Here is a 25,798-nt window from a genome sequence, read left to right as displayed (position 1 = left end):
TCAGAAGAAAGCTGCTAGGAGAAAAAAAAAATTACAGACTAGACATGCAGACCCACATGGGGTGTACAATTTGCATTGCAAGATTTCTTGTGTGTATACCCACAGCTTGTTCACAAAAGATGTAGTGCTATCACTGCATTTTTTCCTTTGAGTTACTTGTATCTCTTGCTCTTAGCTTCACCATGCACTGATTATTATGTAAATATAAAATATTTGTTATTCAGTACCTGTGTTTTTCAATTTATAGGTTGTATGGCTCCCCACTGAACATAGACCTATTTCCTGCTCTAATGGTGGAAGACTTGGTTCCAGGGAGTCGACTGGGGCCAACTTTGATGTGTCTGTTAAGCACACAGTTCAGACGTATTCGGGATGGAGACAGGTACATTAAAATACCATGGAAACCAAAATGAATTTTAACCTAAGGATGCTTAATAACAGTTCTAATGTCATGTTTCCAAAACAAACACCAATTTATGTTCATTTATGATTTTAAAATATACCTGAAAAGATGAAGAATACATGTTTAAAACGTTGTTAGAAACCATGATTCTTTATTAATGCTATTACTTTTTGTGGTGAATGTCATACTGACCCCCAAAAACACAACAGCCAACACATGCTGAGTTTCCTTTTATTCAAGTCACTTACCTTTATGAAAAAGTGCATGATGCTTCTCTTATTGCTATTCGTTTTTTTTGTTGGCAAAGAAATTGTGGTTGCTACTTTAACATAGGTTGGAACAGTACCCTGTGTATATATAACCCCTATGCATACTACAATACAAGCAGTCTGTGCATCAAAAGTGTTAAAAGCAGGCAGGTTAATCCAAAGAGCAAATCTGATAATTGTTTTTAAATTAATTTAAATTGTAATTATTTAAAGTAAAAATACTTTAAATTTGTGCACATTGTAAGCAATTTCTCATATTCCGTTTTTTGAATAGCTGAAATAAGAGAACAGGCATTTCTCTTGTCACAGTACCCAGATCTCCTTTGCACACTTTCAGCACACTTGTTCAGCATTTGAAAAATCAACATTTCCCTCATTTTAACATAATTTGTGACCCAGAACCCTGTACTTTTCATGGTATGAGAGTACATAGACTTAGGCTGATTAATTCAATCCTAATGAAAGGAAAACAGAGGAAGAATTAGGAAGTTAGATTTGATTCTCTTTATTTAATGTTATTTTCTTGAATTAAGTTATTAAATTGCTACCTAGGATATTATTTTTGTCAATAATCCTAATAACCCAAACCTTTTTCTATGCTGTTTTAATATAACCCCTGAACTTTTTTACATAAAATATGTTAAAGAATAAAGATGTAAAACATAGAACTCTCATGCCTGGAGGCAGAGAGAGAAAAAGGGGGAGAAATATATGCAGTATGTGCTCCAGGTTACTGGTGACAAGTACCTATTTGTATCACAACAGGATATCTATACTGCTTTTTATTTATCTCTTCGCATTTTTTCAGCAAAAGCACTTTTTCCTGTTTTGTTTTCTAATATAACATTTAGAAACTATAGGAAAACATTGAATATTTGGGAAAGGGGATTCTGCTGTCCAAGGAATACAAATATTTGAAAGCGACATGCCAGCAAATAGTAAAATATTATTTGACTTAATGAAAACAAGCCTTAGTTCTTTGAAAAGCCTTTTCAATGGGCAGAGGATCAAAGCTGGTAACACCATTCAAAGCAGATGTGTCTGTGCATGAGCAAGGAGTGATATTTGAAGGGAACCTAACTTCATGATGGAAATTTGAGAATCTGATTGTAGTACTTGGAAATTCATTGGCCACTGCCCAATACTTTATGAAAATTTTACTCTAAATAAATAAAATGAAATTTCACAACCCTTCTTCTAAGTTTATTACTGGTTTTGATTTTTCATGAAGTTTCAAGTGCCTGCTTTTTTTTTTGCAGTCATTGTTGTTTAAAATAGGTGGGGAAAAAAAATCAATATTGATACAGCTTTGGCAGACAGAAACAATATCACAGTGAGCAGGTCCTATGTGTTAGAATAGTGTAAAATGTTTTCAAATTTTGAACATTAACTTAAGAAATTTTCTTTTCCACGTGAAGCTTGCTTCTTATAGTAATGTATTATTTATATTTGCTATTGGTAACAGGCTTTTCGCCCTTTATGTATGAAAAACCAACTATTTGAAACCATGGTGTTTCCTTCTTGAGTATGAATTAACTGAGCCTGTATGAGAAAGTCCCTGAATCAGTATAGACATGAAAATGGTTTAACAGAAAAAAAATTGTTAGCAAATTAAATCATCTCACTTATCTTGATAGTAAACTAGGTATAGATTAACCATTCTTTTAATCTCAGCAATTTCATCAAAACATTTTCATTACCATAAGAAAGTTGCCTACAGAAAGAAATCATGGTCATTTAAGTTTCTTACTTATCCCTTAACTTGGTAGTCTGGTGCCATTTTAGATATCCAGAGACAGCCAAGACATCAAAATGAGACTAGAAGAGAAATCAGCTAATTTCTTGAAGATTTCATCCCTTTCAGAGTGTCAGCATGACACCAGCTAGTGCTGAAGTGACAGCATGAACTAAAATTTTTGCATTTGGATCATTCCCTTGATACAATGTTAAGTTGGGAACAGGATTTATGAAATCATTAATTTCATTCCAAATGCAGTATTGAAATGTCTTTGAAAAACCGCCTCTTGTTTATTTTCACTAGCAGACTTGTCTTTTCTGTGAGATTACAGGTTGTGGTATGAAAACCCGGGTGTGTTCACGCCTGCTCAGCTCACTCAGATCAAGCAGATATCTCTTGCCAGAGTTTTGTGTGACAATGGTGACAACATAACCAGGGTACAACATGATGTCTTTAAGGTGGCTGAATTCCCACATGGCTATAGTAGCTGTGAAGATATTCCTAAAGTGGACCTCAGGATGTGGCAAGATTGCTGTGAAGGTCTGTATAGAGGTGCATTTGGGGGCAGTGAGGTGTGTGCAGTTTGTTAAGTATATATTTTAAGAAGATACTTCACTATTTTTGGGTTTTGTTAAGATATTACAAATTCTAATCTGAAGCCCCTGTTAAGTGGGAAATCATTCCATATTTTATATTAAATAAACACTGTATAAAAATAGCATAGATTTTAGCATTGCAAGGTGTAGATTATTGTTTATTTGTTTTCTTTTGTGGATAAATACTCTTGTTCATTGCCATCTCCTTCAAAAGTTAGGAGCATGGGGTAATTTGTTTTTCCTGAAAAATAAGCTTTTTTTCTCCCAAAATAGGATTTCTTTAGCTGCATGGAGCACAGGACACTGCTTGGTGGCCTGTATGTTGGCTTCTGTCTCACAGATTTTCTGCATGGCCTCTCTTCAGCTATCATCACATCAGAATTCTCTGCAGCTGTAACATAGCTAGAATCCATTCCCAAGAGAATCTTCTGGATCATACAAAATGATTTTCAGTAGCATCAACAACACAATGCTTCAGAGGACAATGACCTCTCTTTCTTGAGACAAGACTTGACAATCTCTTCTTGACAATGTCGTTATCATTTTCTTTGGACAAAATTCAAATGACATGCCCAAGCTGTAAAAGTTTTTTCAGGAATTTTGGGAACTTTGCTCTTGAACTCTGACTATTGAGAAATTGCTGTAAAACAAATTCCCAGTATGAAGAGCTGTGCTCTTATTTGAGAGGATAAGGGTAGTATGGGTTGATATTAGAATCTCATAATTTCCCTAATATATTTCAATACTAGTAGTTGTAGATTTGCTGATGAAAAGTATCCAGATCTGTGTTCTTCATCTTTTCCACTGCTGATTCTCTTGAGTTTACTACTGCTGAGTAGGCTATTCGATATTCTGTTGAAAGAAATGCATGAATAAAGAACTGGTGGATTGCATTTTTGAAAGAAGTCGCAACCTTCCACTAATGTCTTGTCCATTTAGCTCTTTTGATAAGATATAATTGTCCACAGTGACTAACTTCTTTTTGTGATATGGCTCAGAACTTAAGGCAGAAGGTAAAAGTTCAACTGATGGAGGATGTCTCCAGACTGGTACATTTACAGATACAGTAAATACTGAAGAAGGATTTATAGTGATGTGACTGTACCATGAGAACAAACTTAGATATCATTAACAATTAAAAAGGTAGATAGAGATTTACTATTCAAAGGTACTGTATAACCTACCTTTTAAACTGATTACTGTATTGTCTTATCCAGTAAACAAGTTTCTGTAAAAAAATCACTCTCTAAAAGAAATTCTTCCTTGTAAGACTCTGTTCAAAATGTCAGTTATCAGTGCAAGACTAACAGAAATAAATACTTTAAATTTCAATGAGACCTTGCATAATATTCTAAGATCTTGTACAGTATTCCTTATATACAAACCTTTTGGGCCTTACTCTAATTTTTACAGCTTTTTAAAATTTTATTGGTAGGTTAATCAGGTTTTTCAAAACAATGTTTACCAGGTTTACCGGTCCCAAATTAATGATAATAGTTTCTAAAAAGCTAGACATGATTGACACATTGCAGTTTTAATACAAAGTCTTCCAGAATATCTTCAAAAATTCCCTGACATATGTCAGAAGCATTGGGAGAAAATAAATGTTCACTCCTGAAATGCTTTACCATAAATAAAGCACATTCTTTCAGTTCAGGATAAGTTCACTTTGCCATGATTCATGAAGCTTGACAGACAGTTTGACAAATACATTTTTATATTAATTTGGAAAAATAGTACAGCTGTTCTGAGAAATTATGTGTTGATTCTCTAAATGTTATGTTATCACAGAGCCCTTTAGAACAGATGTTATCTTTTGAGAGACTTTAGAGTATTCTTGTGTTCAGCAACCCAGTTTGTGTTTTCATTGAAGAAAGTTGCTACCAGAGAGTACCACTGGATGCAGTACAGTTAGACAACTGTCAAGCCAAAGAAAGGGTAAATAATTACTGTTTCATAAGAAATTGCCTATATGTATCCCTTTTTCTGAGCTCCTGAAGCCTTGCAGGGGTTAATGAGGAGAAAGTTAAGTGCACATGGCTTGAACTGCTTTCTTGCATGGGTGAATGGCTGTGACGTTTTCTGTGGGAATCCAGTTTAAGCAACTGATGCAAAAAATTTCCTTCCTTCCCTGGCCACTGCTCCTCTGAGGTGGGGCATACACTCAGGAACAGTATTTACTTTGAACTAAATACATTAAAGGGGTCTGTTTATTTGAATTTATTATTATTTTTTGTTTAAAAGGAAAAAAAAATAAACCCTTCTCCACATTTAAAATGCTTCTAATGATTTTTAAATTAAAATTAACATTAACCTAAGTTTAAATTTCAGATAGGGGATATTGCTAATTGCACTTTATGTATGTTTCATAAGCGACCAATGTGTTCATCTGTTTCAGCCTGGCTAAAAAGCATCTGGTTTTGTTGTCCTTCCTGTTTTGTTAAAAGTCAAAATAGTTTTCCATATGAAGAATAGAAAAATTTCTTAGTTACAAAAATGTACCCTGTAGGTTTTCTTCAGTAAAGCTAGTATTTACAGTAATTTCACGCTTATAACTAAAATTTAGTTATAAATTTTGACTAAAATTTAGCTCCCAACCCGGAAGTGCAGCGTACACTCCGGAGCAGCCAATATATTAACATATTTAGGAAATTTCCAAACCCGGAAGTGAGAACCTGCAAGCGCAGCAGCGCTGCCCAGCCCCGACAAGCACGGCAGCGCTACTCGCCCCTGGACAACCCGGCAGTGCTGCTCACCCCTGCAAGCGCGGCGGCAGTGGCGGCCGGGCTCACAGCTCTCCCATTTTCTGGCAGCTGTGGCGAGTGGGGCCGGGGCCGCTCCCTGGCAGCCGCCCTGAGCAGGGCCGAGCCAGTAAACTCTGTAATCCTGCGATTCTGTTACTAACTGACAACTTTGTGAAAGTTGCACGCGGATCCTCGCTGCAAACGAAAGTGCGGCTTACAGTCCAGTGCAGCTTATTTATAGAGGAAAAACGAAACGTTGCTGACACCCCGGAAGTGTGGCTTATAATCGGTGTGGCTTGTAATCGTGAAATTACTGTACTTAGACAGCAAAGCATTATTCCTCTTTATAATAAAAAAAATCAGATTGCCTTTAGATTTCTGTTGGCAAATCATACAACAGAATTGCTGGTTAATGATGGCAAAAAGTAGGAGTTCCACTGAAGTGCAGAAGTTTTCTTCTCTTTTCCTTCACTTTCTACCTTCTTTGTCTTGTCAGAGATGATGAGTAATTGCTGGATTTGCTGCAGCTCTTTATTTGTGCAAAGAGAACTCAAGCTTCAGATTTTCCAAATAAGAAACTTTTGGTACTCTGTTTTAGGCTCTGTAGTGCAAAAAGTGTATTTTGAATTTGTATTTTTAAAATAATCAATGTATGCTTTCATGATTACTCAAATGTGAGTCTTTAAAAGTTTCACACTTTTTGATTTTCTTTTGTTTTGGGTTTTTTTTTTGTAAGTTGATATAAGAATTTCTTTAACCTTTTGTTTTATGTCAAAACCCATGAGGTTTTCACATGGACCCAGGAGGACAATGGACAATGACCCTGAAGGAAGTGATTCAGATAAGATGCAAGTCATCCTTATACGTGTAAACTGATTTAGAAAGATTTTTCTTAATGTTTCTTAGTTAGTGAACAGCATATCTCCTCTGTCAGTTCTTTTTGTTTGCCTGTTTAATTCAAGAATACAGCCTTATACAAATTATGATCAACATGTTTAAATAACAGTGAATTTCATTAGAAGAGTTAAAGCATATTCTTAATCTGAATGCTTTTATACATGGTCATTCAGTAGATTAGACCTATATTTATGAACTCCTGTATTTTAAGACCAGAGGAACAATTGTGCTGTCTATTGCTTCTTTACTGACAACATTAATCTCTTACTATGCACTTCTCATTATGTCCTTTAATCTTCAATGAGAATACTAAGCAGCACTGGGCTAAGCACTAAATTCTGTGCAATATAGTGAAAGTAACATTTAAAAATGTTATCAGAAATCTCTTTGTGAAACTGGAAGTTCTTTTTTGATGAAGGATATTGTTCACTAAGCATACCTCAAAATACCAAAATTATGTGATTTATGCCTGAAAAGGTTTTGTATTTACACAGAACTTGTATGCTTTGGTCAGTCAGGTCATATATTTTTGCTTTCTACATTCAAATTATCTTTTTACATTTAAATTTATGTTTAATGACGGTGTCTGTTAGCTTAGTAACAATTCAGTCTATGCCAGGCTGTTAAAATTAGGTTCCAGGGTCTCTAATTATAAGGATGTCGTCCTTTTTATCTTTGAATGGAAGTACATTTAATATAGCCCAGTGTTTTTGTATGATTACAAATTTTACTGAGAGAATCAGTATTTCTATTTGTATTTCATCCAAACCAAAAATATTTTATCTTTCTCAGGTATCTGTGATCCATTAAATATAGTTCTACATTCTTAAACATAAGGAGACTTAAGTTATGACATTGCTTTGTCTTTGCTACCAGGAGTTTCATGCCAGTAGTTGCCATCCCTTGCAAAGAGCAACAGGGAAGCAATAGGCTTCAATCATTCTGTTTAAATTCAAACTCCTGAATGAGTGCCAGATCTGTCAGTCTCGCTGCTGGCAATAGGGATGTTTCTGGAGGACAGTCAGGCTGCAATCTTGACATATGTCATTGACTCTAAAATCAACATGGGTAGGAAAGCATCCTAATTGAAGTGTCTCAGTGGTTTCTACAAATCAAGGAACCTGGAGGATTTCCTTCTTTCCTGTGGACTGTTGCTGCCTTTAGAAGACACTGTTGACTTCACAGTCTAGTGGGCAGGACAGTTCTTAGGGTTTTTATTTTAAAAATTTCCATGGATTTCAGTCTGTCTGAAATTACTTTTTCTTATGATTTATATTCCAAAAGCTGCATGTTTTTGATCTTCAAAATCCCTTTGCTAGTCCTATTTAGTTTTTCCCCTGGAGAGGTTGGATTTGCTTTGGTTTGGTGTCAAGAACTTAGTTTCTCCTTTACCTACCTGCAGACCGTCCAAGACGTGTTTGATCATTGAAAGCATGATATGTTTTTAAATGTCTTTAGTCTATCATTACATAGACTGGACATTCACTTTCCTAACAACATCTGAACCTTTTAGGTCTGGTAGTAGACTGATCGCAAAGCTCAGTCCATGAGCTTTGAGATCAACTACAGGAAACATCTTTATTCTTAAAATTCCCCAGTATATCACCTGGCAGATGACAGTCCAAGTTGTTACTTCATCTTCTACCTTCTATACATATTCCTTTTCCAATGTTTAAGTAATCTTTATACAAAATGATCTGAGAAGATTATTGTTGGATTTTAGACCACCACATTACATTTTTTGGTGCTGTTTATCTTCTGTTAGAAAGTCTTATTCAACAGAAGAAATTAAGATATGCAGTACAAGTGAAAGGTTGTTGCACATTTTGGCAACAACAAAACCAGCTATTTTGAGTTAGGGCTTCATTTCATCTGAAAAGTCACTTTCTTATGCTGTGCAATTTTTAAGTAGCTGCTTTGTGAAAACACCTACTCAAAAAAGTCTTTTTACATCAGATATTTTCAGTCTTTCTCCACCCTTTTACTGGTCTCACTGGCATGTCTACAAGTTCTTAACAGCAACCTAATTTACTACAATAAATCTTGGAGAATCAAATTAGTATTGAATGGATATATGTGCTTTGCTTCACATTTCCTCAGTCTTTTAAGTTGCTTTGTTTTAATCTACCATTAGATTAATTCTCCATAGCCTAGATTTTGAGGAGTGGTTCATAGAGAATTAAGACAGCTCAATAATTCTCTGTTGGGTTTTTTATTATCCAATTTAGATAATAGTTGCATTTTTAAAACCTTGTGGGAAACAGGATTTTTTAAAGATGTGGACATGGCTTCCGTATACAATTGGAAATGCCAATTTCTTTAGTGAAAGGGCTTTTGTACATTGGAACAGGCTGCCCAGGGAGGTGATGGAGGAGTCATCACCCCTGGAAATGTTCAAGAAATTACTGGCTATGGCATTTAGTGCCATGGTCTAGTTGACAAGGTGGTGTTTCGTCAAAGGATGGATCTGATGATATCAGTGGTCTTTTTCAGCATGAAATGATTCTGTGATTCTGTGTTATTCTCTAAATGGATCAGCTTGACTCTTGCAGTGTAACAATAGCTAACTTCTGGAAGAAAAAGCTGTCCATAGAGAAAAAGAATTCTTAGGTTGCTTTTAAACATTCACTTTTCCTGCAGAAAATTAGTTGGAATGGGTATAGCTAATTTGGGGACATTTTAGTTAAGTTGGGGGAAAAAACCCCAGATAAACAGAATTTCAGGCTTCTTCTTATTTACTGCTACTGCTAAGGTATTTTTCATTAAGAATGAAACTAAAAAAGAAAGACAAAAAAGAGGGAGAAGAAATTTCTTGATTTAGGCTTTCTGAAATCTGAAGCATTTTGTCCTGCACCTCTCGCCAATGACATTTCTCCCTGTGTACCTGAAACCAAGAACAAGACCTGTTAATTTGGAGAGTTGACATATTTGAGTTTTAAAAAACACAGAAAGTCAGATCTGTGTATTTAAAGCTGTCACTGAACATATGATTCTCATATTTACTAGTCTAAGGTGATAAAACTTTCCCAGGATTTCAGACCTTTGTTTCTAAGAAATAACCTAGGAATAAAAAAAACCTACAACAATGGGCCATTGTTGTTATTGTACCCCCCCAAAAATAATAAAAAAAAAAAAAAAAATCTGTATTATGCAAGATGACCATAACAGTTACTGAATAAAGGGGGATTGCAGAAACCTTTCACATATTGCTTCCAAGAGAAACTAAAGATTTTGTGATACTTGGGAAAACTTTAAGCAACACATTGCTTTAAGAAAAAAATTCCTTTGACCAAAATTAGTTCTTCAGGAACCCTTCAGTATGATCCTTTTTCTCACCATACTAAATATAGAAGTGTCTAAGGGTGTTCAAAAATACCTTCATTCCAAGCTTCTTACAGACGCATTAGTCTGTTCCCATCTGAAAGGGTTTACTTTCTGAGTGGACAAGTGGGAAACAGTGAAACATATGAAGAATAAACAATGTTGGCAGCAAATACCATGTAGTACTGGTGGGTGCTGTTATTATAGTAGGAAAGTAATGCATTTATGAAAGAATGGGATAAACTGCAAGGAAAGAAAAGGGATGGGGAACTGTGGATAAATTGTGTTCAAGACTGATCTGTAGATATTGGTTTTGATCTGAATTTTTTTTTTTTTTGACCAGTCATATTTTTCTTTTTTATGTCTTAAATGATATTAAGCCATTAAGACAAATTTAAATTTTTCCTAACAAAGAAATTGTAATATTTTAATGTATGTAAAAGTTCGACACAATTAAAAGTGGTCCAAGGTACCTAATTTTGTGTAATCATAGCAAACTTACATTTGTTTTTCTAGTTGTTTGTTTCAGCAGTGTTTATAGACTTGAAACTTCTGCAATAATTTGTGTTAATAGTTCTCGTATTCAATTGAAAGTCAAGAAAAATACTTTATAAATGTTACTCAGTTTCTGATTTAATTTGTTTTGGTGCAAATTAAGAGAAACATCATGGAAAATGACTCCTTCCTGTGTTCAGCTGCTTTCATGGCTCATTCTGCTAATACCAGACTTAGCTGAGAAATGTCTATGGCATCTTGTATTTCCCTTTGGTTTCAGCAGACTACTTCTAGCGGCTGATCAGGTGGTTTGTTCTTGCTTCAGCTTGGCCCACTGTAACTTTTAGCTTTAAAGCTTCTGTGAACAGAAATGAGAAAACTTCTATTTTCTCATTTTCCTCTCTATCAAGTGCTGTTGCAGTTTTATTTTGTTTTCCTTTTTAAATGTGACGCTTTCCAAATACTCACTGTGTTTGGAAGGCTAAGTAAAGTGAGCTGGAAGAAAGAGATACTTAATCCTGTCAAGATATCCTCTTAGGATCTTAGGAGAAGATTTCTGTCATAGATCATTCTCAGGGTTGAGATTTTTACTCCATGGTAGAAGGAGTTTTAGGGTTTGGTGATACATTCAGATTCCTCAGATTTGGAAATAAGACTCATCAACCTATAAAGCATGCTGCAAATTTGGAATTTAATTGAAAATTCTCTTTCAGATGGCAAAAAAAAAAAAAAAAAAAAAAGAAAAGAAAGACTGGGATAGTTGAGGAACCCAGTGAATGTTTTTTCTGTCATTGATTTTCTTCATATGTACCTGCCCTGTTTGCCCAGAAAATCATTAAAAGAGAGAGAAATTTATCAAGAGAGTGAAAATTTCAGAAGTGAAAAAAATACTTAAAGTAGCACTAGAAGGGTTTGTTAAAATTGGATTTATTTCCTTGTTTCACTCGAAAAAGCTGGTCTGTGGGTAATCACATTCTCTGCATCTAACTAGTTTAAATGTTCTGTCACTGAGATATATTCATCTGCCATCAACCAGTTCCAGAGGAATCAGACTGAATGTATTACTTGCCTTTACCAATTCAGAAAACACTGCAATACCATATTAATATTGTAACTGCTGAAATTTACTATATTTATGTGTAATTTCTTGTCTGTTTTCAGACTGTAGAACCAGAGGACAGTTTAATGCATTTTCATATCACTTTCGGGGGAGACGCTCTCTTGACTACAGCTTTCAGGAGGACAAGCCCCTGAAGAAAATGAAAATGTCCAAATCAGTAAGGTGAGATTTTTTTTAAAAAAAATAATTATTTAAAAAACCCATTTGTTTTCAAAATGGGATGAAACTGAAGTATTTCTTTGTGAGCACATGCCACTTTTTTCCTGTGTCTGCTTTCTCAAGTTTATGAATGATGCATTTTATTCTGACAGGTCTACTAACAATAAAACACTTTTTTTCAAGATCAAATTTGTGTAAAACTCTTTGTGAGTAGTATATGTATAGTATGCTTGTTCTTCCTGCAGTTTTCATGAAAAAAAAAATCACTAATGAAGAGTAATTTTAGAATTTGAAATGCCATATTCCTACCTGCATTAACTAAATTAATCTAAATTATTTCATTTCCTGTTTGGACCTTCTAGATTCTCCTGTAGAAATAGGAGGATACCAAGTGTTGATTTCAGTTGCATAAAAATTTGTGATAATGCTAAGGATTGCTCCTGGTACCAAAATAGTTCAAGCAGGAATGGAGAACAGCAGTGCTGATAATATTGTTTATAACTCCCTAATCCTCAAAATATAGCAAGGAAATGAATCACAGTTTCAGTCACAAATTATCAGCTGAGCAGGATCCCTGCCCTTTCATGAGAATGAAAACTTACATATGAATTAGTGACATGAGTTCTGCTCAGACCATTTCTTGTGAAGATCCTTCATGATGAACAAATTTTAGAGACTTGAATTACAGCTCTTTCTATCCGGCATGCATTCTTTAAACAAATAAAACTTTCTATTTGAGTGATGATGATGATGATCAAGCAGCATCTACCCACTCTGGCAAGGAAAGCGTCTATATAGACACATAAAGAGGTAAATTAATTTCAGCAATTTCAAATACTCTGGAGGTGAAGAAATACCATGATTATATTCCTCTTATTTGAGAGGAATCTGTCCTGAAATGAAAGATCCTGTAGGGGTTTAGGATTTTAGACAAGAGAAGACAGCAGCTGTGTATGAGCTGGTTTATAAATAATATGAAAAGGTTATCCTTGAAGTAATCCTTGAAGAAGGATGTTTTGTCCATCTTTGTCCATTTACAAAACAGCAATTCACTTTTTAAGGATGCTAGTCCCATAATTCTAAAATTGTAAAAGGGGTTAAATAAAAATGAAAGCAAGAAAAAAATAAACACATCTAAGTACCAGCTTCAATGTGTTTCAGTCCAATTACTAATTAGGAATACAAAATAGTAGATTTACCATACCGCATTTGTAGCATAAATAAAGCTAAAACAACCTCAGTCATTGAACATTCCCATGAGTTCTCATGCTCAGTGTTGTATTTACATTACATTTGTGGTGAGACGAGTTTTTTCCTCCTTTTTTTTAGCTTCTCATTTTCAATAACTTGAACAGGTGGAGAAGATTAAATATTTTGTTATACAATAGCAGCTGGTTTACTTGAACTTTGGCATGTTATGCTGTTTGGAGTTCTTTTTCTCTAATTTAGATGAAAAACTATGGGAAACTAAGTAGCTTGAACCCCTGCCAGTAAGTGCTGTTTTAATTTATGCAGGAAGATTATAAGTCCTGAGCCCTGATATATGAGAATTTCTTTGCCAGTTCATTCTTGGGGTATCCTGTAGCACTGGAGATAACATGTTAACAAAATAGTAATGCCTGTAATTATTAATGGAGTCAAACTTAAATGGATTCAAGGATCTTAATGTAATAAGTGACTTAAAATTAGTGTTAGCCATGCTTTTGAATGCTTGTTTTTCCAAGTGGTACCAGGTAATATATTGTTAGTCACAGACAGTTCCTTTTGTTAGTCTCTCTTATCAACAGATCGAATTGATTAACAATTCAGTGTTATATATGTGTTATGAGAGATCTGCTGGAAAGTACTAAAGACAAAAGGCTTTAGACTTTGTGTACTATAAGCAGTATTAATGTCAAATGTAAGTTAAAAATATGTTAATATCTAGAAGTACTTCTAGATTTCTTATTTATTTATGAAACCAAACTTTCTCCTTTTTAAAGTCACATTTCTTAAAATTCATGTTTTGGTAACAAGCCTGTAGAGGAAGAATCTGTGGTTCAGAATGTGAAGTGTGAATTTCATATTGGAGGGAACTCTTTTTGTTCACTTTAGTCTACTTTACTTTTGGAGGCTTAGGGGTGAATTTAAGGTGATGCTCTGTAGTGTCACTGGTAACAACTTTGTGTGTACTCCTGCATGAAATACATATTTTTTCTAAGTATATGAAATTCCCTGTTACTAGTGATATTGACAATAATCTAGAGCTCACCTGTCCTGAGCCTGTCTTCAGCACCAGCTGGTCTTGTGTGCTCTTGTGGTTCATATTTCTACATTTGTTGGTTGCTCTTCTTTTACATTTTTGTTAAATGTCCTAAAATATCTGTCCAAATAAAAATGAGTTAGATGAACATCCTGACTTGGCATTCATTTGTTGCAGTTCTGTGAAACAGAGTAAATATTTTCGTAATGCCACATCCACCTCTAATGAAAATAGAAATGTACCCGCAGTGAATGACTTCAAAGAATTTGTTTTGGAAATGCAAAAAACCATTTCAAGCCTCAGAAATCAGGTGAGATGATATCATGAACTAATTGTGATCTATCATGTTTAATTGTAGATTTAATTAATAATGTTTTCCTAACCATGTGTCCTACGTTTTTAATATTTAGACATCCCCTGCAGACAAACCCCACCACACAGTCTCTCAAACAAAAACCAACACAGAAGATGGTGTGTTATTATTCTTTATTTCTGTGTTCTTTTGAAGTCATACTGAAATTTTCTACAGCTGGGCCTTCTTGACTTTTGAACCTGAAGCTTTGTGTAACCATTGTATACTAAACACTGAATTAATCTGGCTCTAAAAATTGGTGTGTAGTGCTAATAAAATATTTTTACCATTTGAAATGTATACAATTTGTGTAAAGCAATGATTAAAATTCAGACTTCATAAGAAGTAATGTGCCAGACTACAACTGTAAATAGAGTTAAGATCTCGATCACTTAGAGAAGACTTTACAATGTTTGCTGGTAAACTTTATTCAGCCATAGTGAAATCCCATTTTTAAAATGTACACCGTACAGAAGTTAGTAAAAAATTCAAGTAAACATTTTTAATTAAGGTGTTTAAAAAAAACCCTGAAAATTCGCTTCCTTTCCAAAACATTTTTGACAGTTTAATTTTGCCTTTGTGTATATGAAATGGGAAGTTTTTTTCTCTTTTATGCTCTAGGTGAATATTCCAATGGTAGGAAAAATGTATTTTCTGTTGGCTTTCTTTTGAAAGACTATCTCCATATGTATTACCTGTTTCTAGTCTTTTAGCATTATAAAAACTAAGTAGTAAGAAGAAAAATCCAGACAAGTATAACAAGGGTTATATAGCATGTATTATAAGAGAAAAAGCAGAATACTTTACACAAATAAAAACCTTTTGTGATTCAGTTACTAACTTTTTTTAATGTTTTCAGATAAAAAAACTTGAATCACGCCTCAGTAATTCTGATTGCACTGATGAAGAGGGTAAATCATATTCCAGCAATGAAACCTGGAAAAGGGACCCTTGTACTGTGTGTGAATGCAAAGTAAGTATGTGGAAATTAATTTTGAGATAGAAAATATAATTTTGCTTCTAAAATAGCAGTTCCAGTTTTGTGCCTGCTGATTTCTGGGCAATACTTGCAATTTTTTTTTAAATGGTTTTTCAGTTCTTTTTTTGCAGAAAATTATATTATAATTATATTATTCAGATATCCCTGCCCTGGAGAATGTTTTTCAATCCAGCTGTTATCTATCTATCTATCTATCTATCTATCTACATATATATATATATACACATATTTATTTATATATATATTTATTTTTATATATATGTATATTTTCTTCTATTTCAATTTATGTACAGTTACATGGCTAAATTGCAAAGTCAGACACTCTTGAAAAAATCCAACCAAATGCATAAAAATCAATAAAAGCTCATCTGACAGTGCTAGATTGTAATTTTCATCTATCAGAGAGAAATTTTTAAAAAGGTAGTGAAAAAATATCTTGGTGCTTGGTACCCCAGTCCCACCTGAATGTTAGACAGGAGCAGATATGCTGCTTTATCAAAAGGTGTGGTAATACAGAGAGTGTCTTATCTTCTCAATGTAAGTTTGTACTAAAACAAACTACATGGAGTTACCATACTAGTCAGGTTCTTACAGAGAATGAGTGAGAATATTTTCTGCTATAACATGAAAAATGTATTTCTTGTTTGGGACATGTGACTAAGCATGATTTTGTCCTGTTATTTTTCTCCTGGCGCAGGGTGGTCAGATTACCTGTTTTGTAGAATCGTGTCCGCCAGCTGACTGCGAAGCACCTATGAAGGGTAAAGGAGATTGCTGTCCAGTCTGCTTACAACAAAATACTAATAAAAAGAAGCCATAAGTCTACTTTTTAAGAATTTAGGGTGCATATTCCTCAAATCACATCAGTGCCTGCTGATGGCAAAAACAGGTAACTGCAGTCCTAACAACAGCAAGAAATCAAGATTTACAATATTCTAATGGTGCTGTAACAGTATAACATAATGCATCATTTTATTTTCTGCCCATGAAGGTAAATCACAATGCAAACATTAACAAAAGGGAAAATAGCAAACAGGTCAAAGTTAATTGTGTGTTATACTTCTCAGGTTAGACAAACTCGAACTGGTGCTACTTTAAAAGAACACTGTCGGGTAGTTTTAGGTACCCAAAATGACTGGGTTTAGGATTTACTCTAAAATGAACACTTTGTTTCCTAGCTTTACTTAGCAACATGAAAAGTGTACTGTCCCTTTCTAGTATCAGTCTGTCTTGAAACTTAACTTTTTGCTGTTCTTTAGTAAAGTGCCAGGAAAAAGAAAACACGAGGTCACTGTGCCTGAAGCAATGCCATAGCCAGGCCAGTTTCTGCAAACATCAATGCATGGAAATTCTGTTAAATCACACTCTCACTGCTGGGCCTGGACCAGCAAGGAAATAAAGAAAGCTACTTGACACCTTTCAACATCCTTTCCTTAATTTAAGGAGCAAAGTTAACCAAATGTTCAAGGGAATAAAAGCTAGAATTAGTAAGGAAATAAAAATAATTGTAATTGGAAGAAAGCAAAATTATTGTAGGTGTAATTGACAGTGTTCCTCATTCTAAGGAAACATGCATGGCAGAGTAGCATTTGATCTCAAAAATTAGCATAATCCTTTTTGTCAAAACATCTGTAATTGCTTGGCAACGTTTGTTTGTTTGTTTGTTTCATTTATTTTAAATCTTTGTAACATAACCATCCAGGTCAGTTTGAAAGCATGGTTCTTTTGATCTCAGATCAGCTCATGTAATTGTATGGCCCTGTTTTGAAAATGTGAAAAGATGTCACATGCCATTTTTTATACCAAGATTCCTACTGATTCCTTGTGCATATTATCAATAGACATATGTTCCTGATTATATTGTGGCACTGTTGAAAAAAAGAAAAATCAAAATCAAGCAGCATGATTAATTGTGTATTGACTACTTTTTCTGACAAGGTATTTGATTTGATTTTTTTTCCAGTTTCTTCTAATGAATATATATTTTTACCTCAATATTTTTATCATTCATGTTAAAAATGGTCCAGAAATGGACTTTCTCTCCCATTTAAATGTTTAACATTATATAGATCTACACTAGCATTTCAAAATTGTGTACTTTTTAGGATGCAAACTGCATATTTTTGACCAGGAATTACATTGAGAGAAGGACAACTATCATACCTCATTTTACAGCTATTTTTCTGCTTAATCATAATTGATTCTTTCACTGAATACTTAATTTGTTAGAGGTAATTGCCCTGTCCTTTATTCCTAAGTCAAGACTCACTAGAACCAGAGCTAGCTGGACAGTGACTGGGGTATCAAAGAAATCTGCACAAAATTAAACCTCCATATGTTAAGCATTTCAGATCATGCAAACAGACTGAGTACTTAATTATTGCATGGTAGAACAAATACCTGTCTAATAACTAACCTAACACAGCAATATGAAACCCACTATCATATTTTGGCACATAATTTCTCTGATTACTAACATTAATAATTGCTAATTTGATAAACTATTACCATGACACACATTCAAACTTTGGTGTAACTTTAAAGCTTACTACAGAAACTTTGTTTCATAGTATAGTAGAAGCAGTATGTACATGTGAGTGCTGTGTTAAAGGTGTGTGGTACACATGGAATTGCAATTTATATTTTTAAGAATATTTTAATTGATTTTATATACAATGTTTTGATTTATATAATATTCTTTGTCAATACTTCTAGAAATTGTGTGGCGAGCATGCTTGAGTATCATACGGTTCCTAAAGATTGTCATTCCTGTATTTCTTTGATACTCTGTGTTTTGTTGACTTTTCTTTAGAGTCCAAACCACATGCCTCGTCCTGTAATTCCAACTCAGATGGAACTCCCATTGACCTATAGCAGAAATTCCTCAAAGAGGAAGGGTTGCAGAGCTAAACCAAATATAATTTAACTGTCCAAACAGTTAAATAAGGCAGTAATACATCCAGTTGGTTACTACTTGCATTCTTTCTTTTCGGTTTTATATTAAATAAACTTTCTCAAGATTTCCGCTTATAGGAGAAGAGAGTTTCCATTTTATACATTATAAAATAGTACCTTATATCTGATTGTTCCTGTTCTCCAGCCTCCAGAGTAAAATGGGAGGTTTTCTTTGTTGTTCACTGTTTATTCATATGGTATATAAAATGGGCTTTGGAGTCTGGATACGCTTAAACAAATGTAAAAAGTCTAATATTGAGTTATTTTCCACCACCAATCTGTTTATAAACCAGGAAAAACAGGTCTTTATCCACAGTCTAAAATGTAGTCAGTCATGGATTGTAGTAGGTCAGTTTTATTGCAGTGTCTGTAGAATCAGTGTTGATTTTAACATTTCTGAAACAGTGGCCAATGGCTACATGACCATTTCCTCAGTATCCACTGTGAGAATATTGCTGTAATATGATGCAAATTTTACATATTTATTTTCTTTTTTAATGTTACCTAAAACAAAGTTGTCATTGTTGTTATTTTAATCAGTAAATTTACCAAAGAACTGTTTGCACTGTGTAATGAATGCTTTTCAGTTAAAATAAAATGGCCCACATTTCCAAGTAAATTTCAAGATTTCTTCTTGTGCATGTGTTCTTTAGATTATTTGCTGAAGTTCCAATGTGTAGGCTTTGATAAGATTCATATTACTTATCTTAAGCAGGATTGTCATAATCAAGACTGCTTCTGAGAAGTAAGAAATGAGCTGATGAGTCATGTAGATCCAGTAGTTTATGTAATATTACAACACATACAATTAAAGTATCTGTTCACTGTTTTCTTCTAGATGATTGGAAAAAGATACCATAGGCCTAGGAAGAATATTTAAAAATACACTTATTGCTTAGCAAAGTGCATTTTTTAGACCTTGGTGCTGAACTTTTTTTTTTTTTTGGGACTGTCATAACAGTTAAATTCAAATACATACAAATTTAAGCCTGTTCTTACACTTCCTCGTGTCTCCAAATAGATCCAGTCATGATTTGCCTTCCCAAGCACTTGGTTCTACATTGATTCTTTTTTCACATCATTTCACCAATAGATATTCATATTCGTGCAATTTCAGCTCAAAATTGTGTTAATTGTCTAGAAATTTTCTAACAAACTACAGAGTGTAGACATTTAGAATAAAATCCTTGCACTCTTACTGATGTATTTTGAGGAAGACTCAGTTACATTTGACATAAATCAAGTAAATTATCAAGTAAATTGACTATTTCTTTTAGTTGATTGCAGCTAAGGATCATTTGGCTGCAGTATGATTGTAGTTGTCTTTATAGTAAATGACCTCCCATAGTCATTAACTTTGTTTTGTAAAATATTATTTTGCTGCCATAGCATATATCATTATATGATCTAAAGTATTTCTCCTCGTATTTTCTTTCGAATCCCCAACTAGCTTCATGCTTTTTACCTATAGTATATACCAAGTCAATAATCTTTTCAGAGAGATCATTAGAAATGTTGGACTGTTTAATGGCTTTAGTTTGAAAATTAGATTAGGTTAAGGTATCGAAAGCTGGTATATTTTACTAATTTCCTCAAAATATCTGCATTATTCTGTTGTTCTGTAAGTTGTGCACACAGTGTAATGGAATTATAAAATTACCAGTGGAAGAATAGACTGCATAATGTCCTCTAATGGTCACTCATCTACAACAAGGGATTCAGTGAAATATATTTCAGAATTCACTAGACTAATTTTTGTTTTGTATAAGAAAAAATTTGATCCAATATGTGAATAAACTGTGTCAACAAAAAATACTAATATGTGCATATGCACATATCTCAATCGTTCTGGGAGTTTGTCAGACTCCCAGTGGAATGAAGCATTATCCTTATTAAAACTAATGAGAACCAATAAATCATTGAATACTTAATAGCTCAACACTAAAACTGTTCTGACCAGCTTTGGACTATGATGTACCTAATCAGGAGATTGTTCTGAGTCATGTGAAGGCAGTGTTGTCATTTAACAGCATATTTTAAAGCAGACATACTAAGAACACCAGATTGTTGTTTTGCAATTGTCCTGGCTGCTTAGTTCATAGAACCATAGAATCAGCTGAGTCAGAAGGAACCCACAAGGATCACTGAGTCCAGCTCCTGGCCCTGGATTTCCAAGAGTCATGCCATGTACTTCAGAGCACTGTCCAAATGCTTGGTGCTGTGACCACTTCCCTGGGGAGCCTGTTCCAGTGCCCAAACACCCTCTGGATGAAGAGCCTTTTTCTGACACCCAACCTAAACCTCCTTTGTGCCATTTCCTGGAGTCTTGTCTTTCATTATGTAGTTCCTTTACTTTCCTTTTTTTTTTTCCACTTAGACTGCTATGACATGACAAGGAAACCTCTGCACCTCCTGCATAACTTCCCCTTTTCTTTTGAGCCTGATGTATTTGCTGTCCAGCTGGTAGTTATGAATGGCCCTTTCATGGGGATTAAGCATTACAGCCTGCTAACAGATGGAGCAGAGTACAGATCAGATATGTCTAAGTTACAAGAAGATCTGGCTAGCTCTGTTTAGCTCACAGGCTATGAATTGGATATCTGTTCAGTTTTGGAAATGGAGCAAACAGGACAGCAATTCCTGCAATAAAGGAATAAACTCAATTGTTGCATTTAGTAAAGATGTTTGTGTTTTTTTGATGCCTCCCTCAGTGATACAACTTTTCATTCCCACAAGTCATGTGCTGTTGCTCAGTTGCCAAAACAAATCTTCTTATCTACTTATATCTTTATGATATGCTGTAAGTGGTTAATCTGGTGTGCAACCATTCCAAGGATTGAAATGGCAAAGTGCTTCATGTCTCTTTTCATACAGATAAGCACGAAAAAGATGTCCAGAGGGGTAAAAAAACATAGTCAGGAATTGTCCAGAGAAAAGGAAATAAACTATTGTTTTGTTTTAACAGGGAGAAAAAAGGAAGAATTTCATCAGGACCTCTGAATTTTTTCTGGCAAATGCAAAAATTCATTAGGAATATAGGAACAGATTTTTATACCAAAGCAACACATATTCTAGGCTGTGACAGAGTCCTGAGGCACTGGGAAGCAATTTCACTGTTTATTGAACCAGCTACTATTGCTAGCAAGACAGGCTTTTAGTACCCTACCTCTACTCTGTACATTGCCTCTCTTGCAATGAAGATCTATTTTTTTCTGTCGTACCTGCTTTTACAGCTGAAGGACTTAACTATGAACTCAAGACTAAAGGTCAAGGTGTTTATTAGAGCCAATCATCAGCCTAACCCAGAATGGAAGGTCCTGGCTGGTGAACAAGGAACAAGAGAGGCCTGTATAAGATGCTTCAGAGATAGATTCAAGAGTCAGTCAGTTAAAAATATTTCCCAGAGGGACATATGGGGCTTCCTGTTCTTTTCCTGTGACTGAGTGATAGATATGGCACTGTTAATTACAGATTTCATGAACACAGATTTCACACTTCCATGGAATTCTGCTAGGCGACACCAAGCTGAGGGCTTGCTCTTTCCTAGGTCACTCTTTTTGTAGAAAGCCATCTTCTTGCTACGCCTGAGAGGTAAGTGTGACAACTTTCATATATAGAGAGCAATTTCAGTTGCTGAAGGAATACTCAAGCTCTTATAATCAATGATTTTCTCTACTTCTGGTTGTAAATCAATTATTTAGCAACCTACATTTTTATTTAAAAACTCAAATGTTGTCACAGAACAAGATTTTTTTTTAAATTAGGCTTTGTGAAAATAGCTTTCTTGAATAGAGTATAGCAGAATGGAGACACTGTAGAAATGGAATAAATGTTTTCTTCCATCTGAAATGCGTTGGCATGATTGCATACAGCCTTACATGTTGCCAGGCTGTGTTCTTATACTGAGAGTATTTAAGTTTCTTGTAAATTTAAAATTTTGTAAATTGCTGTAGGATTATTTGGATTTTCTTTTATATCAACAATCAATTCAGGTAATAACAAACAATAGGTGTCTTGCAGTCAGAAAAGGACAGTTTGTTTCTGCTACAGGCAAACATGAATGTAGATCTTAAAACCTTCATCTTATGGATTTTTTTTATTTTGTTTGTGGTGGAATGCCATTGTTACCCCAACTCCTACCTCACAAGCAGCTAGTATTTTTTATTTGATGTGCAGATATACATCAGAAAATAGGACTTTTTTGAGTTCACAGATTTTGCACTTTGGGAGTGATAAAAAGGGCATAGCTGCTATCTATTGCTTTAGCTTGCAGACTTTTAAAACCCTGAGAAGTCACCATAGCCTCCTCTAGTAGACTCAGATTGCCCAGTTTCTTGCATTAAAACACTATCTTGTGTTTGAATAATGTCTTCAAAAGACTTCAGTCTTAATGGAAAATTTTAAAACATTACTTCCTCATCACCATAATTTAAAGTGTAGTGGGGGTTACTTACTCTCACAAAAAATTCAGCCCACAATATTTTTGTATTCTACTACTGAACTGCTCATCCTAACCCATAGTTTCACTTTTTAAATTGATCAACCTTCTTTTTGTTTTAATTTCAAAAGTACAGGGTTTAGATGGGTGCCATTTGCAGTGTAAAACGACTCTTCTTCACTAAATGATACCAAGAATCCATGTTCAGCCAGATCTTAGAGCTACTTTTAGCTATTTTATAGGCCTGAATTTTTTTAGTGGGAGTCACATTCTTTACTCCCCCATGAATGATTTTACATTTAACTATGTTACTCTAATCAGATAAACAGTCTAAAAAGTACAGTAATTTTACGATTACAAGCCACACCTGATTATAAGCCGCATGTCTGGGTGTTGACAACGTTTAGGTCTTTGTCCATGTATAAGCCGCACTGGAATACAAGCCACATTTTCATTCACAGGGAGGACCCGCATGCAACAAAGTAATGGATTAGTAACAGAATCACGGGATCGCTCGCCCTGGCCCGGCGCTGCCCCATGGTGCCGGCAGGAGCGAGGCATGGAGCCCGACTTCCCCCGTGGCGGCAGCAGGAGGGAGGCACGGAGCCCCCGCCTCCCCCCCACACTGCTGGCAGGGAGCCCGGCCCCACCAGCCGTGCAACAGAGTAACCAATTTGTAACAATCACGCAATCCCGGGTTTTACTGGCAGGTGCTCGACTTGGCACCCTGGCTGGCACTTCCATTGTTGGAAATTTCAGAAATTTTTTCACGTATTAGCCGCTCCTGAGTGTAAGCCGCATTTCCAGAGTGGGATCAAAATTTTAGTCAAAATGGTGCGGCTTATAATCATGAAATTACTGTAAATCAGATTTTATCAGTAATTATTTTAATTTTCTTTCTAGAAAGGAATTTACTTAAGGTTTCAAGTTATGTAATCTGGTATAGATGTTCTGATGCAGCTACAGGTGCATCTTGTAGATTCTTTGTAGCTATAATTAGCCCAGTATGACTGACCACACTTGAGAGAATAAGAAAACAAAGGAAAAACAAATGAAGGCTGAGCTGCTTCTGTGATGAGAAGATGATCACAAATGAAAAAAAAGTTGGTGTTGGTCTCTGGCTTCCCCCCACCCCCCCCCCCCCCCCCCCACCAATATCTACTGCTGTTTGCTTCACTCTTGATGCACTATTTAAAGAGTTTAGAGAGGGGCTTTGATAGAAAGTCAGGATCTGCACTGTGCAGTAATACTCAGTGTAGGTTGTGTCCCTAGTGATAGTCTTGTCTCTCCTTTCCCTTTCAGCTTTCCTGTATTGCAGCCCTTAGTTCTGTCTCTAATTTAAATTAGATTAAAGCAAGAATAGCCCACACTTATAAAAGAGCAGAAAAATATGGCTGAGGAAACTGTTTATATTAGAAATTTAAAGACTTTGGGCTACATGAAGCTATCACTGTGGTCAGGAATGTTGCATATTTTAGTGCTGGATTTGCACCACTGTAAAATAAAATGCCTTGGCCTGCAGAACAGCCATGGTTGGCAGATGTGAGAGCTTCCTAGTGCCTCTGAACTCCACCCCAGCTCTGGAAAGTTACTCAGACACAGATGAAGACCTGAGTTCATTCAAGGCTTGGTGTCTCTGTTGAGACTAACACTGCAAGTACCAGCCTTGGTGGGCTTTGTGGCACTACTGCAAACCATCTTACCTGTCTTGTAGAAGCATTCACATTAGCAGTATCTAACTATGACCACCTTAAAATCCATAATATTTATTATTTGGACAGCTAGAATATTTATGCATAGAAAAGTTGTTTACATGGTATTTTTAAAATTACTACTTTAAATAGTGAATATATGAATGGGAGAGAATAGAAGAAAATGGAAAAGCCACAACAATTACACATTTATTTTATAAACTAAATCTTGAGTAGTTGACTGCTTATTATTAAGTCCAAACTAGAGTGTAAATCCCAGACTTTCACAGAAAGTGTTATAGTTTTACTTTCACAGGTTCTTGCTATGCAAACAAAATACTAGTATTAAGTCTGGTCTGAAGAAAGCTGATGGCAGTGACTGTGCCAGCTCATTTCAGCTGTTTAAAATCATCATCTTAATTTTCCTATGGGATTATAGAAAATGTAAGTACTTACAATGTAAGATCTTATACGGTGTGATCTTGGAAAAGTGTTGTAGAAGCTGCTTCCCTAAGTGGATCATTATTTCTCTGTTTTGTCTTCCTATCTTCCACAAAACAGGTGACGTTTTTTTCCATTCTGAAAGCCCATAAAAATCTGTTAACAAGAGATAAGACAGGGCTGGAGTCTTCTGTCTCAAAGTGGTGATGTTATTGACACTTCAGTCTGGGAAAGATTCTTGTTGGGCCAGGATTTCCACCCAGATAATCAAATAATACTCCTGTAGTTCTGGATTTTGTGAGTTAAGAGGGAGAAGGAATTTAGTGTCTAAGATATAAGATCAGGAGATCAGTTTCAGTAATGTCATCTTACTACAGTATGACAGCACTGAACAGTATATTTTTATTAGGAAAAAATTATATCCTCTCTAATGTCCCAGGCCTCTTTGCTAATTTGTATTTGTTTATACAAGTGCCCAGTGCAAGTAAACTGGATAAACAGAGAAGTTAGTTGCAGCTCATGAAAACAGAAGTATCCGAAGAATCACTCATGACCAATTTAATTAGAAATCTTCCTTAATAAGATTGCCAAGGATAGTAGGTGACTACAATTTAAGGACAGGATTTCACTAAGCATATTCCTTATACAGGACACCAATAAAAACCTTGGTGATGTTATCCTAGAAAATATTTAATTTTTTTTTTTCTAGGTAGATTTTGTTACACAAAGTCCATCCTTGTGAGTGCTAGCTACAAATGAAATTGGAATCCTTGTAAAAACTGACTTTTGTGGTTTGGGCAAGATATCAGGAAATCCTTCACTTTTCAGAGAATGTCTTTGTCTCTCTCAGCAGATTCAGAGAATTCTTCCAGACAGCTTGCCAGACTGTCAGAATGATGGCTGCTATCTCAGATCTCACTTAGCACATTTGGGTCTT

At 35.0% G+C, this 25,798-nt stretch overlaps 1 protein-coding gene across 1 annotated transcript in view; it reads left to right on the top strand.

The window, feature by feature from the left end:
- PXDN (peroxidasin) overlaps positions 1-18,910 on the top strand; it is an 86,771-nt gene extending 67,861 nt beyond the window's left edge. The window contains exons 18-23 of the mRNA XM_033055244.1: positions 248-382; positions 2,742-2,950; positions 11,625-11,745; positions 14,162-14,294; positions 15,196-15,309; positions 16,034-18,910. Of these exons, the coding sequence (XP_032911135.1) occupies positions 248-382; positions 2,742-2,950; positions 11,625-11,745; positions 14,162-14,294; positions 15,196-15,309; positions 16,034-16,156 (835 nt within the window). The 3' untranslated portion in view covers positions 16,157-18,910. The remainder of the gene's footprint in view (positions 1-247; positions 383-2,741; positions 2,951-11,624; positions 11,746-14,161; positions 14,295-15,195; positions 15,310-16,033) is intronic.
- The last annotated feature ends 6,888 nt before the right edge of the window (positions 18,911-25,798 follow it).

The sequence above is a fragment of the Catharus ustulatus genome, chromosome 3 (genome assembly GCF_009819885.2).
Source record: "Catharus ustulatus isolate bCatUst1 chromosome 3, bCatUst1.pri.v2, whole genome shotgun sequence".
Lineage (NCBI taxonomy): Eukaryota > Metazoa > Chordata > Aves > Passeriformes > Turdidae > Catharus > Catharus ustulatus.
This window is presented reverse-complemented; position numbering and strand designations above follow the sequence as displayed.